At 44.8% G+C, this 13,173-nt stretch overlaps 1 protein-coding gene across 2 annotated transcripts in view; it reads right to left on the bottom strand.

The window, feature by feature from the left end:
• The window catches only part of KLF3 (Kruppel like factor 3), a 33,853-nt gene that overhangs the window by 13,220 nt on the left and 7,460 nt on the right, over nucleotides 1–13,173 (bottom strand). Inside the window, exons 1-2 of one of the 2 annotated variants that reach the window (XM_045834709.1) lie at nucleotides 11,009–11,205; nucleotides 6,220–6,315 (exon numbers count right to left, since the gene is read on the bottom strand). In XM_045834709.1, coding sequence (XP_045690665.1) covers nucleotides 6,220–6,276 — 57 coding nt within the window. In that variant the 5' untranslated portion in view covers nucleotides 6,277–6,315; nucleotides 11,009–11,205. Of the gene's footprint in view, nucleotides 1–6,219; nucleotides 6,316–11,008; nucleotides 11,206–13,173 lie in introns of those variants that run through there. The other variant, XM_045834707.1, reaches the window with a different exon arrangement.

Raw genomic sequence — 13,173 nt, 5'->3', positions numbered from 1 at the left:
CCTCTCTCTTCTAATATAAGGCTATGTTAACTCTCACTACCAGCTCTAAATATAGATCAATCATAATAATTTCATACTCTGGCTAAAGTTCTTGGCCATAGAATTCACTAAAATGACTCTATTCCTTAACTGAAATTTAAAAAGAAAAGTTTTTGCTGTAGAATGCTCTTTTAGAAGTTAAATATAAACCCTTATCTTGACATGTAGGAATTTTAGGGAAAATTTTAGTGATAACATGTCAAGTCCTCCTGCAGAAAATTACTCATATTGGAATGTTTTACAGTCAAAATGATAAGCAACACGCTGTGCCTCTCTTCCAGCTCTTAAACCCTATGTTTATGGTTCTGAGGCAATACTAGCTCTTGATGCAACTGAGAAAATCCACCAATGGGGTCTTATAAAAAATTAAATGGTATAAATGCGCTGTTAATTTCTCAGACTCCCCGGACCTTCCAGTGGCCACTATGGTGGGTTGTAAGTGATTGTGAGGCCGCAGTGGCTTTGACTGGGATTGCGACGGAGAGCACAGCCTTGCCTCCCTGGGCCTTGCTTGGCGACTCCCCACCTGGCTGCGTACCAGACTCACTTGTGCCGCTCCTATTACTCAGATGCCTGGTCTCCACTCCAGACCCACTGAGCGTCAGAGAATCCGAGAACAGGGGCTTTTATCTCCATCTGTTTGGCAGTCAGTTTCTCATTATTAAGATACTTTGTTCTTCTGTCCTTTCTTTCTTTAGCCGTATCATCATGATCTGCATGGTCTCCTAGAACAGTGAGGCCTGGAGTCTGGTGCATCTCTCTCTGGGGGTACTGAGATACTTATAGATCAAGGGTGTCAAACTCATTTTCACCGGGGGCCACATCAGCCTTGCGGTTGCCTTCAAAGGGCTGAAATAATTTTAGGACTGGATAAATGTAACTACTCCTTGACTGTTAAGGAGTTGAACTTACATTCAGCGCTTTGAAGACAACCGCGAGGCTAATATGGCCCCTGGTGAATGTAAGTCTGACACCCTTGCTATGGATGGTACATGGTGAACACACAGCGCTTTAACATAGTTAGGCGTTTATTTAAATGCCTAAGAAACAGTAAGGATATGTTTCCTGTTAAGATAAGTTTATTATGTTAACAAAAGCAATTCTATAAAAAAGGGCAAGAAAAATTACTAAATATTAGAAGTACAGGTCCCATCAGGACATGGCAAAATTCCTCCTAGAAGGTTGTGAGGTTAAAATTAAAATTGGATTTGAGGAGGTAACCTTTGTAATGGGCTTAAACACACGCTGTAGCCCCAGGACTCCCTTCCTGCTTCTCACACGAGAGGCGTGCACTCCATGGGCTCTGACCCTCCCAACCCGAGCTCCTGCAGCTTCTCTGTGCACACGCACTCACCTGGGGATCTCGTTAGACTGTGGATTCTGAGCGACTGGGGAGTGGCCCAATGGGCACAGCCCGCCTTCCGCACAGCTCAGCTCTCAGTGGCAGAAATATACAATAAAACCACTAGTTTTTAGTATTACAATCTGGTAAATCACTTACATACAATTTAAAGGGGGGAGGGAAGATTTTTCACCGTTAATACTGCTAAAAAACAAGGACATGAAGGATATAAAATCGGGAAATACAAACTATATAAATTGCTGTTTTTAAAAACAGCTTTGAGTTATGCACAGAGAATCAATCGAAGACAAGGCTATTTCTAACTCCCTCTAGAACCAGGCACACAGGGGCACCCCGCAGGGTGTGAAGGCTCCCAACACACAGCAGTATTAAGTATACTCACATTTAAATACTGAAAGAGGCACAAGGCTCACTAACCAAAAGGACGAATTACAAATTATGTACAATGAGGGTCTAAAGAAGTAATTAAACTCAGGGGGAAGAACTCCCCCTGGTTCTAAGGTTTAACCTATTTTACATGTAATTCTCTAGAGTGCCAAAGTTCTGGTACTAGATACGAAACCTTCAGGAACTGAGAAGCAGCATTAGCTGTCTCTACTCACCAAAATGTAGTTCTCCCTCATTTTCAGCCCTATTCTTCAAAGAGCTCCCTATGACCTAGATTTTAACACCAAGTTATTGGCAGCTGAATAGGAAGCAAAATGAGGACACACTGTATTGCTGTCATTGCTGGATTCTTCTGTCCGTGGGTGAGTTTAAGGAAAGCAGGGACTCAGAACCTGGGCGAACTGCAAATTTAACACTAGTCCCAGGTTTCTTAAGCCATCAAGAGAGAGCCACACAGAAAGGCAAGTTCTCTAAGCACGATGCAGTTTTGCTGCGAGTTTGGGGGAGCGCATGACTGTGGTGCCCTGGAGTGACGCGCGGTGTTTCTAAGGCCACAGGGCGCCGAGCAAGGAGACACAGGTGGGCACAAAGCTGAGGACAGCACTCACTGTCTCCAGTCCAACGCCCTCACAAAAGGTGAAGAAATGTGGCTCCGCAAACTTCACTAGCCAATCCCTTAGCAGTGTTTATCAGAACCGTCTATAAGACACGTTTAATTATTTGGGTGGCGTGCACGAGCCACTGCCATCGGCCTGCAACCATCTGGTTCGCCACAGTGTGGGGGCTGATGCAGGGTTTGCTTGGGGCGTGTGCCTGGGGGTGTGTACGCCCTGGTAAAGAGCTGCTTCTTTTCCGTTCCAGACCATCCCTCTCTCCTATCTATCTGGGCAATGCAAATAAGCAAGGTCACACTGGCCCCTAATTCACACCAGAGGCGAGTGTCGATGAGGCCGAAAAAGCACCCCTGGCCACTGCTGGACATCCAATGCCAACCCCGCCCCCCTGCCACACACTTTCTGTACTGCTCACTCTGCGGTCCAGAGCACAGCAGCCTGAAGACAAGGCTCCAACTAGCCCTCCACCCGCCCCCCCGCTAGGGGTGGCACTGGGTTTACTTTTTGAAAAAGACTTTTTTGGTTTGGATCATTTTCCAAAGCTGTCACTTTATCATCAAGTGAGAAATTCAACAGTTTTCTTATTTTACTGGGAATACTCTTGGTGAGTTTTCCATTACAAGACAGTTTAAGTGGATGAAGTCTCTATTTCACTCTTCATTAATGTGGGGGGAAAGAAAAAGTGAACATCCGTGACAGGGTGGTGGCAAGTCAAAGGAATCTGCATGCCCAGGGTGGGGTTCCCAGAGCAGGAAGGCGTGGTGCATTTGTAAACAAGCGCTCTGGAAACAGCCCGTGTGTGTCCCTCCATGCAAACAGGAGTAGAAAGCTCTCTTTATACCAGGCTCAGAAGAGCCACGAGAAGTTTCTGCTGGAATAGCGCAGAGGAACTATTTATTGATTAAGCACTTCTCAGTCTGTAAGAAGTCTGTTGTTGGATAATAATGTTCATTATAAAAAAGAAAGAAAAAGGGAATGCACTTTCTTCAAAAATAATCTTTTAGAAAAATAGGATAAGGCCCTGGCTGGTGTGGCTCAGTGGACTGACTGAGCACTGGCCTGAGAACCAAAGGGTCACTGGTTCGATTCCCACTCAGGGCACATACCAGGGTTGCGGGCCAGGTCCCTGGCTGGGGTGTGTGAGAGGCAACTGGACGATGAATCTCTCACATAGTGATGTTCCTCTCCCTCTCTCCTTCCCTTCCCAGCTCTCTAATTCCTTTACATGTACATTTTTATAATTCACATGCTATCCATAGTTTACAAATATAATCTCCAATTTTACAAATTAAAGAAAAAATAAAATAAAAGCAAAGGCACAGAGAGCTGCTGGCGGTTTTGCCAACGCTGCAGGGAGAGTGAGGAGCGCAGACCCAGCCGCAGACCTGAGCAGGCAGGGTGCACTCTGCGCCCCGTTCTTGCAAGCTTTAACAAGAGGACACCAAGACTTACCCTTCTCCTCAAAGCACAGGAAGGCCTGAGGGCTTAAATCTGGGTAAGAAATGACTTTTCCTCACTTTCTCTAAATTACAGCAAAACACCAAAGAGGCACATTGCTTTTGCCATGCTCTCATTTTAAGAAAGGGGAGTAAGGAGGGAGGGTAAGTCACTGTAAGGTATTTTTACTCATATGTGGAATTAAAACAAAAATCCTCTTATAAATGATCCAATACTGACTTAATGTCAGTGTAGAAGTCTTAGAACTCGGATGTGAACAGTCAGAGACTTCAACCTTCAGATCAAAGATGGAGTGAAAAAGGAAAAAGGAATTAAATGAGAAATTACAATAGGTTTATAATACACTCTACCTATGAAGGTAGGAAAAAGGAAATTTGAAAATTTAAAAGTAAAAAAATGTTTAAAATTTTGTTAAGAAAATAATCACACTCTACTTTCCCAATTTCTCAGTTAACTGAGATTTCACTGAAGTAAAAAGAAACTTTGTTGTAAGGACTGGCACTCCCTTTGGTGAAACAATCTAATACATTTCTATAAGCATTAGCTGAAGTTGAAAATTCAAGCATGAAGGAGAAAAAGACTATTAATTGCAAAAAAAAAAACCCCTTCTATATATTTTAAGCTTATGTATTAATGCAAGTCACAGCATTAACAAGCATAACTGTTACTTCAAATGAAATACTTCCTTCTTTCTAGTTAAGTGCATTTCCTTGTATTCTAACTTAGCCACGTGGATCTCCATTTTTAGCTTTAAATTAGGCTCTTGAGCCCTCCTATTTTCATGCTTGATTAAAAGCACTGAAAGTACACTCAATAGTAAAATGCATCGTTGATGGTTCTGCATCATTTATAGAACTAATCATAATCTCCAGTACCAAAAACCTATTCATAGTTCAAGGATGTAATTAATGGAGAAATTTTAAACCTTAATTTTCCTCCAACGTGATCACTCAGTAGTTGGGGGAGAGAGGCTGACAAACCGGACGACAGCACCGAACAGCATCAGAGGTCCATTCACTTTTTTGATCAATAAGATTCTCACCGCTCAGTTATCCTACTCAGATATGCGGTTACCCGGTTATTATGCTGGGATGTAAATGTTTTTTCCTTAAAGCTACTCTGACAACTTTTCACTGCACACAGTGATAAACACTTCACTGGCTTAGTAATATCCATGGCAACCCAGTTCCAAGGGCCTTCGAGTGACCCCCGTGTCTTGTATAAATGTTTTTGGCAGGAACCTCCACAGCCAATGCATGAGGATGATCTAATTTTGCAAGCGTGTCATTACCAACCTTCTCATGTACAGCTCAAGCCAAGTTTTCCCCCTTGTGAATATTTTCCAAGCCCGTGGAAGAAAAGAGCAAGATGGAGTGAGCGCTGCCCAGTTATTTCATGTGCACTAAACCAGATCCCCTCTCGTCTACAACGGTCCGTCTGCAGTGGGACACGCCCTCCTGCTCTCACCCAGGTCTCATCTCCTTAGCACTGGCATGGCACCTCTGTACACACCTCGACTACTTACTCGTCTCCTGGTGGCTGAAGAGCATCTAGAGGGGCCTGGCTCACAGAGGGGCCAGCTCAGCACTAGGTGTTGAAAAGGCAGTGAACGCAGTCCCCACCCACCCAGACTGTTCCAAGTGAGGTGGGATTCCTCCTCGCCACCAAGTTCTCTCTTTCACCGGCTTCTCCTCAGCCATCTCCCACAGTCATAGCTCCACAGAGCTGTTGCCATTGTTTTTTAACAAATCATATTATTCCTAATATATTTACTTTTACATAAAACTGTTCTAGACAATTAGGGTGGTGATTGTAAGTGAAATAAAAAATCTCTAAGTCATCATGTTCTTGACACAGATTTCTGGTAAGTACATTTGGAAATTGCTTCCTAACCACGATAGATGCTGTGCAAAGATTTTTTTTTTTAAAAAACATGTCCCTGGGTGCACATTAATTAAAAAAAAAAAAAACAAGACAAAACACCAGTCTAGCTCAAGTTTTTTTTTTCTTTCTTTTTTTGGCCAACACCAATAATTCTGAGAGCTCAAACTAAAAAACTGGTAACTGAGGAGTTTTGCAAACCTACTTCTGTGGTGACAAGATGCACCTGTGGCCCAAGTTCTGTGCTGATCGCACCCGGAGGGGTATGGGGCGCAGGCCTTACGGAAACTGGATCCCATTTATTAAAGGATACACAGTTGCTGGTAAGGTATCACCCTCCCCGACTACTGGAAACTTGGACAAATTTGCCTGTCCAATGCCTGTTAAGTGATGAGTAACTTTAAGGAAAAACACAACACGTGACATGGTATTACCACTTGGAATAGATAAGAAAATGCTCGATTCTGGGAAACTTACCACCGAGACAGGGTCCATGGCCTCTTGCTTGACAGGGACTGGGTCGAACATGAGCATTCTTCTAGTTGAACTTTCTAGGGTGCTCTGGTGTTTGGCCTAGAAAACAAAACAAGGTGTCCATTTAAACCCCGAGGTTACTTTAAATGCCAACTCATAAAAATAAAATATAATGTCCCTCACCCCCCTTCTTGGACTCCTTCCTCTTCCCCGCCCCCAGAATGGCTGGGAATTGTTTCCCTTACCTATGAAAGGTGCCATTTGGTATAATTAAAACCAGACCCCATAGTCACGGCCCGAGGAGAGCCAACTGGCATTCCTAGCTCACACACAGAAACCCCGACAGCCCCGGAACGGCGTGTGCAGCTCCTTCCGAGCAGCACAGCTTCCTCCAGACCGGGGCGCCGCTCAACAGAAGTGCACGCTGTGCATGAACGTGCAACACTTCTTACTGAACAATCGGGGGGGGGGAGGAAGAAGAGCAAAAAGAAAACCTAGAACCAACCATCATTGATCTTCGTTTATATCCGTCTAAACTTTTTAAATAATTATTTCCATCGATAAAATAGGGACTGTTTCCCAAAATTTCCATCAGCAATGTGTATTATCACTTAAAAAACAAACTCTGCCAATATGTTAAGTATCAACATGGCAAGCCCTTTTTATTCTAAATTACTGAACAAAATTCTCATCTTTATTTACTGTTTCCATTTCTTGTTTTAAGAAATGCCTATTTGAGTCTTTAGCTCCCCCCACCCCATCTCTTATTGTTTTCTGAGTGTTTTTTATATATGAGGAGTATTTGTCTTCACTCCCATCCTTTCACATTTCTCATTAGGAAATCAGCCGTTCTTTAGCTGGATGCATCTTGGTCTTGTTTGCTCTTTCTCTTCTCTGCTTCTATTGTTCTGCCCACGTGCTCCATGCATTTTCTTCTGTTCTAATCCTAGACCACGTCCAGCGCTAGCCTGCATAAAGCCAGCTGCTTCCTCACGGGACAACACATCCCGTCTGCTCCACACTCAGCTGCATTTCCCGTGGGATGGACTCCCTGCCCAGCTCTGCCACTCACATCTCCAACAACCTGCCTCAGGCACTTACTCCCCAAATCGGATTTCAGTGATCAGTGCTTTGGTTAGGGTGAGGTCTTTACAGATCACTTTGGTTGGGGTGGAGAAGTGAACAAGTTCTAGACTGAGTTGTACCTGAAAAAGCTGTACAAGTCCCTGGGGTTCTAGACTACTGCATGTATTTCAGCATGAGAATTCCCTAGCCCATGCCACCTCCATGACAGTAACCCTGTAGTTTGTTCTGCCCACACTCTGTGCTTACACCAAGAGATCTTCATGTAGTTCTGGGTCTCATGACAACACGTGACTATCATCATTAACTAGCACAAGGCTCTGACTCCAAAATCCTATTTTCCTACATCACAGGATGCATTATATGTAATTTGTGAGCACAATCTGATGCCAGTGTGCTCAAATCAACGGCGGTGCCACCCTCTTCTGTGTTCCAGCAAGGACAAACGCCTGCAATCAGTGAAAAATGGATGATTTCATAATGAAGGATGAAAACCTCTTTTGTGCCTTGAGATCTATTAACCAGTTCCCAGCCCAGCAGTTGTACAGATGGATGTGGTTCTAAAAATTGCTGTCCAGTGCCCTAGAGTGGACCCTCAACAAAAGCTGTGAGATGTGCTTGTATCAATGAGGTCAGAAAATTCAGCAGCCCGGACTCCCTGCTGGCCACCCCTCCCCCAAGGCCTTTACATGGAATTAACTCTAACAGATCCACCTACCCCACTGACAGTACCGTGATGCAAACCCTTCTAAATAAAAGCACTCATATTCTCAGGCGTTTAAGGAAAAAGCCCAGCAAGAACTGCATCCCAGCCCTGCCGTCAGGCAACTCTTTTCTCATGGAAAGTGAGATGACACCTCTTTTATCTACTTCCTAGAATCTTTAACCACAATGTTTTAGAAAGATACAATTAGAATTAAAAAAAAAAACGACAACGAAAAAGCTCCTTTGCCCTCTAAATAGTTTATACCAACAGGTATGAACGTAACTTTTGGATACGCACCCCATATACAGAGCGCTAAATTCGTTGGTTCCAACCTCTGGAGCAAGGTCTGGGGTTTGCCTCTTTGCTAACAGACTTAGCCTTACCTTCACCCTTAAGAAAACCAAACACTCCTCAGATTAAACTCAGTTTAAAAGTCAACAGCTATCTGTGTCTGCTATCAGATCTCATCTAGTGCCTTGTCACTTTACAACTGTACCACCAAGATAGCTTCCTGGCATCTCCTTACCTCACCGCACACCCTTCTCCACCAGGAAGGGCAGCGCGGTGGGATTAAGACGACCCGCTCCGAGGTTCATTTTGGTTCAAATGCTAATGTCACCATTTAGCTCATAAAGCCTTCAATGAATTTCCCTAATGACCACTGAATTCATTTAGAAGTGAATTAAACATTAAGCTGCTATTTCTTGTATCATTTTAAGACCTGAAGTTGCTTTTCATTCTGTAATTGTTATGTCTTACCTAAATTTAAGGAAATTGGACAGTAAAAAACGTCTGCGCAAAATTCTAACATCACTAGGAACAGAATCAAATTCACACGCCTGACATCATGTTGTTCCCAACCCGGTAGCCTCTAAGGTGATCGGTGATACTTTTGGTGATAATCACAGGATAAGGAACAAAACACAGGACCAGCGAAATAATCTGTTAACTAGAGCACTTCGGGAAGGGAGGTGGGGGCGGGGCAGTTCTGTCCACATGTATGCCAGTTTTTAATGAATTCTACAACACAAACTTCCAATAAAAACATGCAAAGGAAGCGAAGCTAGAAAGGAACCAAATTCAGGAAGAGAATCGACATATTATCACAAATTTGGATTCTATTTACTTGCAAAAAAACTGTATACTCTCTACTTGCTGTGCTGATCTCTGGACAGACCACTTCTGCCACCCGTTTGGACTGTGGGTCCTGAAAAAGCAGCTGTGATGTCTCCACAGTGCCTTCCGTATAAATGTGAAGTAACCGAAGCCCTGGAAGAAACAGGGCCTCTTAAGTTAGTGGCTTCAGTTCTCCATGAGCAACTCGGTTCTCTGGGGATGTTACCATCATTGTTAAGGAATGCTAAAAACTACAGATGCTGTAGAAAAGGTTACACAACACTGACAGCAATCTTCAGCGCCACCAGTAGGTGGCGCGCTAAAACAGGTATTAGAAAGTAGGACCCTGGCAAGTGAATGAGTTTGCCAACGTCAGGGTCTTTAAACCTAGTGGGTTTTAGGCAGGCTCAGGAATTCTGTTAATCATTTTATGTGGGTACCACAGACACGAGGAGGCCCCAAATGTGGTTCTGCTTTTTCTTACAACTATTTTCCAATCATAAACACATTTACATCTTACTTATATGTAGTCTACAAGACCTATATTCGAAACTAAGCAATTCCAAGACAACAAAACTGCATTTAAAAGAGAAAAAAGGCATGTGCGGAGAGAGCGGGTGTTTGCAAAACTGGTTTTTAAAAAACCTCTAAGTTATCAAGGTGCTTGAAAGCAAAAATATAGAAACATCATCACTGCCAAAATAATTTTCCGTAACTGGAGCAAATGTCATCTTTCCCAACTATGTTATTTTGCTGGGAAGGGCCAAGACAGCTGAATTCTCCTCCAAAAGGAAGAAACACATTTCCCTTCACACTCTCTCCACTCATACTTCTGACTTTTCAGATGTTGAAATACGGGTCAGATTTTTGCCAAGATGGAAAACTGCGTGATTATGTATTAAAAAGCTCCAGCGAGTGAATCATGCACACGAAGTTTCAAAAGTACCATAGCTGCCTGTCACCATCCCCTCCAGTCCTCCATGCACTGGGAGAGCACAGATGTGCTCCAGAGCTTGGAAATGCACGCGGCCCTTCATGTTAGGAGGTTGTGATTTACCAAACCTCCTTTGATAGTGGCTTGTTTTTAAGCTAGAGCATGTTTATTATAAAAACAACTTTATAAATGGCTGCCCCTTCCTTTGCAGGGGTGGGGGGAGGGAGGACATGGGTGTGAAGAGTGTGTGTGTCTGAAGCCAAGTTTCTCCGTGACACGGCAGGATTTGCTCCGGACCTTCTCGCCACTCAACTCCTTTCTTATGCCTTTTCTTCCAGATCTTTATTTCTTTACTTATAGCCTCAAAGGGTTCCTGTGTTATCCAGCCTGACCTGACCCTAAGGCTCCAAATTACCTGCCTCCCTCAAAGCAAACCTGTCTCCTAGCTGACCTCAGCCAGGTGTAAGGCGAAAAGCAGTAGGACCGAACCAACATACACCACCTGCTAGTGCCCCCTCCCCTGCCCCCCAGGGTTTTACTTTCCCAAGTGTTTGGATGTTAAAGGAGGAAGCATGCTACCTCCTCCCACTCTTGACTCCCAAAAGAACTTCAGGGAAAAAGAGAGAAAGAAAGAGAGAAAGAAAGAAAAAAAAAAAACAAACCCAACCTGATCTGTGTCTGTGTGTGTGTGTGTGTGTGTGTGTGTGTGTGTGTGTGTGTAATTCTTGGCCAGGAAGAGGACCAGGCCAGGCAGGCAACATCCCTGTAGCTACACTTCCTTTCCAAAGAAACTTTTCTTTCTTCACTTCTGTACCCAAACTCCTCAAGCTCCCGAGGAGCTGAATGTTTAATGGCAGTTGCTCTGGCCAGAAATACAAGGGGCCAGGGAACAGATGGAAGCAGGCATTTGAAGTTGAAGGCTCTTTCCAGAGCAGCCGAATGCTGGCACCTACCTGGAAACTGCGTCCCGTTTTCGTATCCCTTCGGTCTTCTCTAGTCCGTTGGAAAGAAAAAAAAATCCATGGGGTATTTCTAAATCTTTGACCCTCATAAATTAGTTATTTTGTATTAAAATGTTTTATAAATGGGGAAGAAGTTAATTATTTAGTTTCAGATTAAATATAATGATCCAGTGAGCAAACAATCCGCCCTCTCTCCTCTCCCGGCTAACAAGCCACCCAATTTTACTTTCCTGCCTCCACCCATCTGCTCCACCCTATGGAGAATTGCCAAGGCGAGTCCAACTTGTCCAAACAGGACATGGCTTCAGATAAGATTCTGCCCACACCCTGTACTTCGGAAAGACCAAGTGAAGCAATTGATTTTGCATGTAAATAAGGACAGGTGCAAAGGTAACAACCCAGCAGAATCCCTACGCGCTTTTTTGCAGGAGGCCCAGCAACGCAGGGGTGGGGGTGGGGGTGGGAAAACCCAACCCATACCCAGAAGGTAAACTCTCAAGTTCATAGCCACCTGGTTAGTAACATTCCATACCTTTCTTAAAGAAATTTTTAGCAAACTGTAATCATTTTTCCCTACTAAGTTAAGGTACACACTTGTTTCCCTTCTTTAGGCTGAAAATTGTGTATTTCAGTTTTAAGGGCAAGCAACCCAAGATCAGCTGAAAAATCCCCACGATGCATAATCCTGCTGTGCACACATCTCACAAGGCCTGCCCAAGCCCTTGCAGTTCCCTTCTGTGGAGTGTTATATAATCAAATCCAGAAGGGCTGTGTGAGGCCAGGCCGCCTCTCCACTGGTGCCCTATCACTGGAGACCCACCCCACCCCACCCTGAGGGGCCTCCACCCATGGGGCTCCACCCTGGAGGGAGTGGGAGGCTGGGAGGGACCAGTTGGCTCCAGTCAGCAGCCAGTTCCTGGAAACTCTGGCCTCAGCAGCGATGGCTGGAACCTTAAAAATAACCAGCAAGAATCGCCAGGGTGGCGGTGAATTCACTGGACTCCTGAGGATTCTCCATTAAAAGTTTATCTCATAGCACCCCAGACCCTTTAGATGTGAACCGTGAGCTAATACTGCCCTCTCCCTTCAATAGCAAACAAAAAGGAAACAGAAATGCACTTGAACCACTGCTCTGTACGAGAACTAATTCAACATGTCCCAGATCCAAATCCTCCTCCTCGCTCCTGCCTCAGAACGGCTGCCTGCCAGGCTGCCCCCCACCTCCCATTCGCCTTATTTTCTGGTCACTCAGCTTGGAAACCTTTTAAGCCTCCTTGCCCAACTTTTCTCTCCATTTCTGCTCTTGCCATTGAAGGCCAGGCCCCCTCAGTGCCTCACCACTCTGTTGCTGGGCGTTCCTCCTCTGGCTGCCCCACCCCAGCCCTAGGCCCCTCCAGTCCATCCCGGTCCCCTCACCATCCATATTTCTCTAAGCCCTCTCTTCTCACACAGCCTTGCCTAAGCTCACAGGCCTTCCTCCCTCCAACGGGATCCCCAGGGCTTCAGGCACCCCGCTCCTAACCAGCTGCCCCCTGCTCCAACAAGCGCCCTTCATGCTAGGTGCCCTGCCCCCCACCCCCAATGCCTTTGTTCATTTTTGGCCCTGATGCTGGGCAACCAGCAAGGAATGCCCCCTCCCCTTCCGGCTTATCTAAATCCTCCTAATTCTTCAAAGACCAGCTCAAGGCCCTCCCCACTCTGGTGCAGCAGGCTGATTGCGCCCTGCTAGTTCTGAGGCGGCCTCCTTACCTAGATAGGCTGGGCCTTTCAACTTGCCAAAGGTTTGTCTCAGCCTAGCACCTGAGCACCTAAGGGACAGAAGTGCATTATTCCCCCTCCCCACTCCCTAAAGGAGATCGGGCTTGTTCACTGACATTTTTTGGGTCAGGCAGAAGCAGCTAATATAAGAGAACTTAGTCCATGGCAGGAGTTTCACAGTCATTTCCCCTTCCCTTTGAATGCACTTGAAATCTTCCTTAAATAATTAATGGAGATAAAGGGGACCTAACCCTGAAGGGAAACTAAACTCCTCTTAAAAAAAAAAAAAAAAAGTTAGGTTGCCCCTAACCTTAACCTTGCATGTTAGGAGTCCTCCAGAGACTTTATCAGTGTCATCCTCAAAGAATTTTTTATTACCCACCCAGGAAGATCTTCTA

The sequence above is a fragment of the Phyllostomus hastatus genome, unplaced genomic scaffold (assembly GCF_019186645.2).
Source record: "Phyllostomus hastatus isolate PE091 unplaced genomic scaffold, TTU_PhHast_1.1 phas_contig_196, whole genome shotgun sequence".
Lineage (NCBI taxonomy): Eukaryota > Metazoa > Chordata > Mammalia > Chiroptera > Phyllostomidae > Phyllostomus > Phyllostomus hastatus.
Note: the sequence above shows the minus strand (reverse complement) of the source record. Positions and strands in the feature narration are given on the sequence as shown.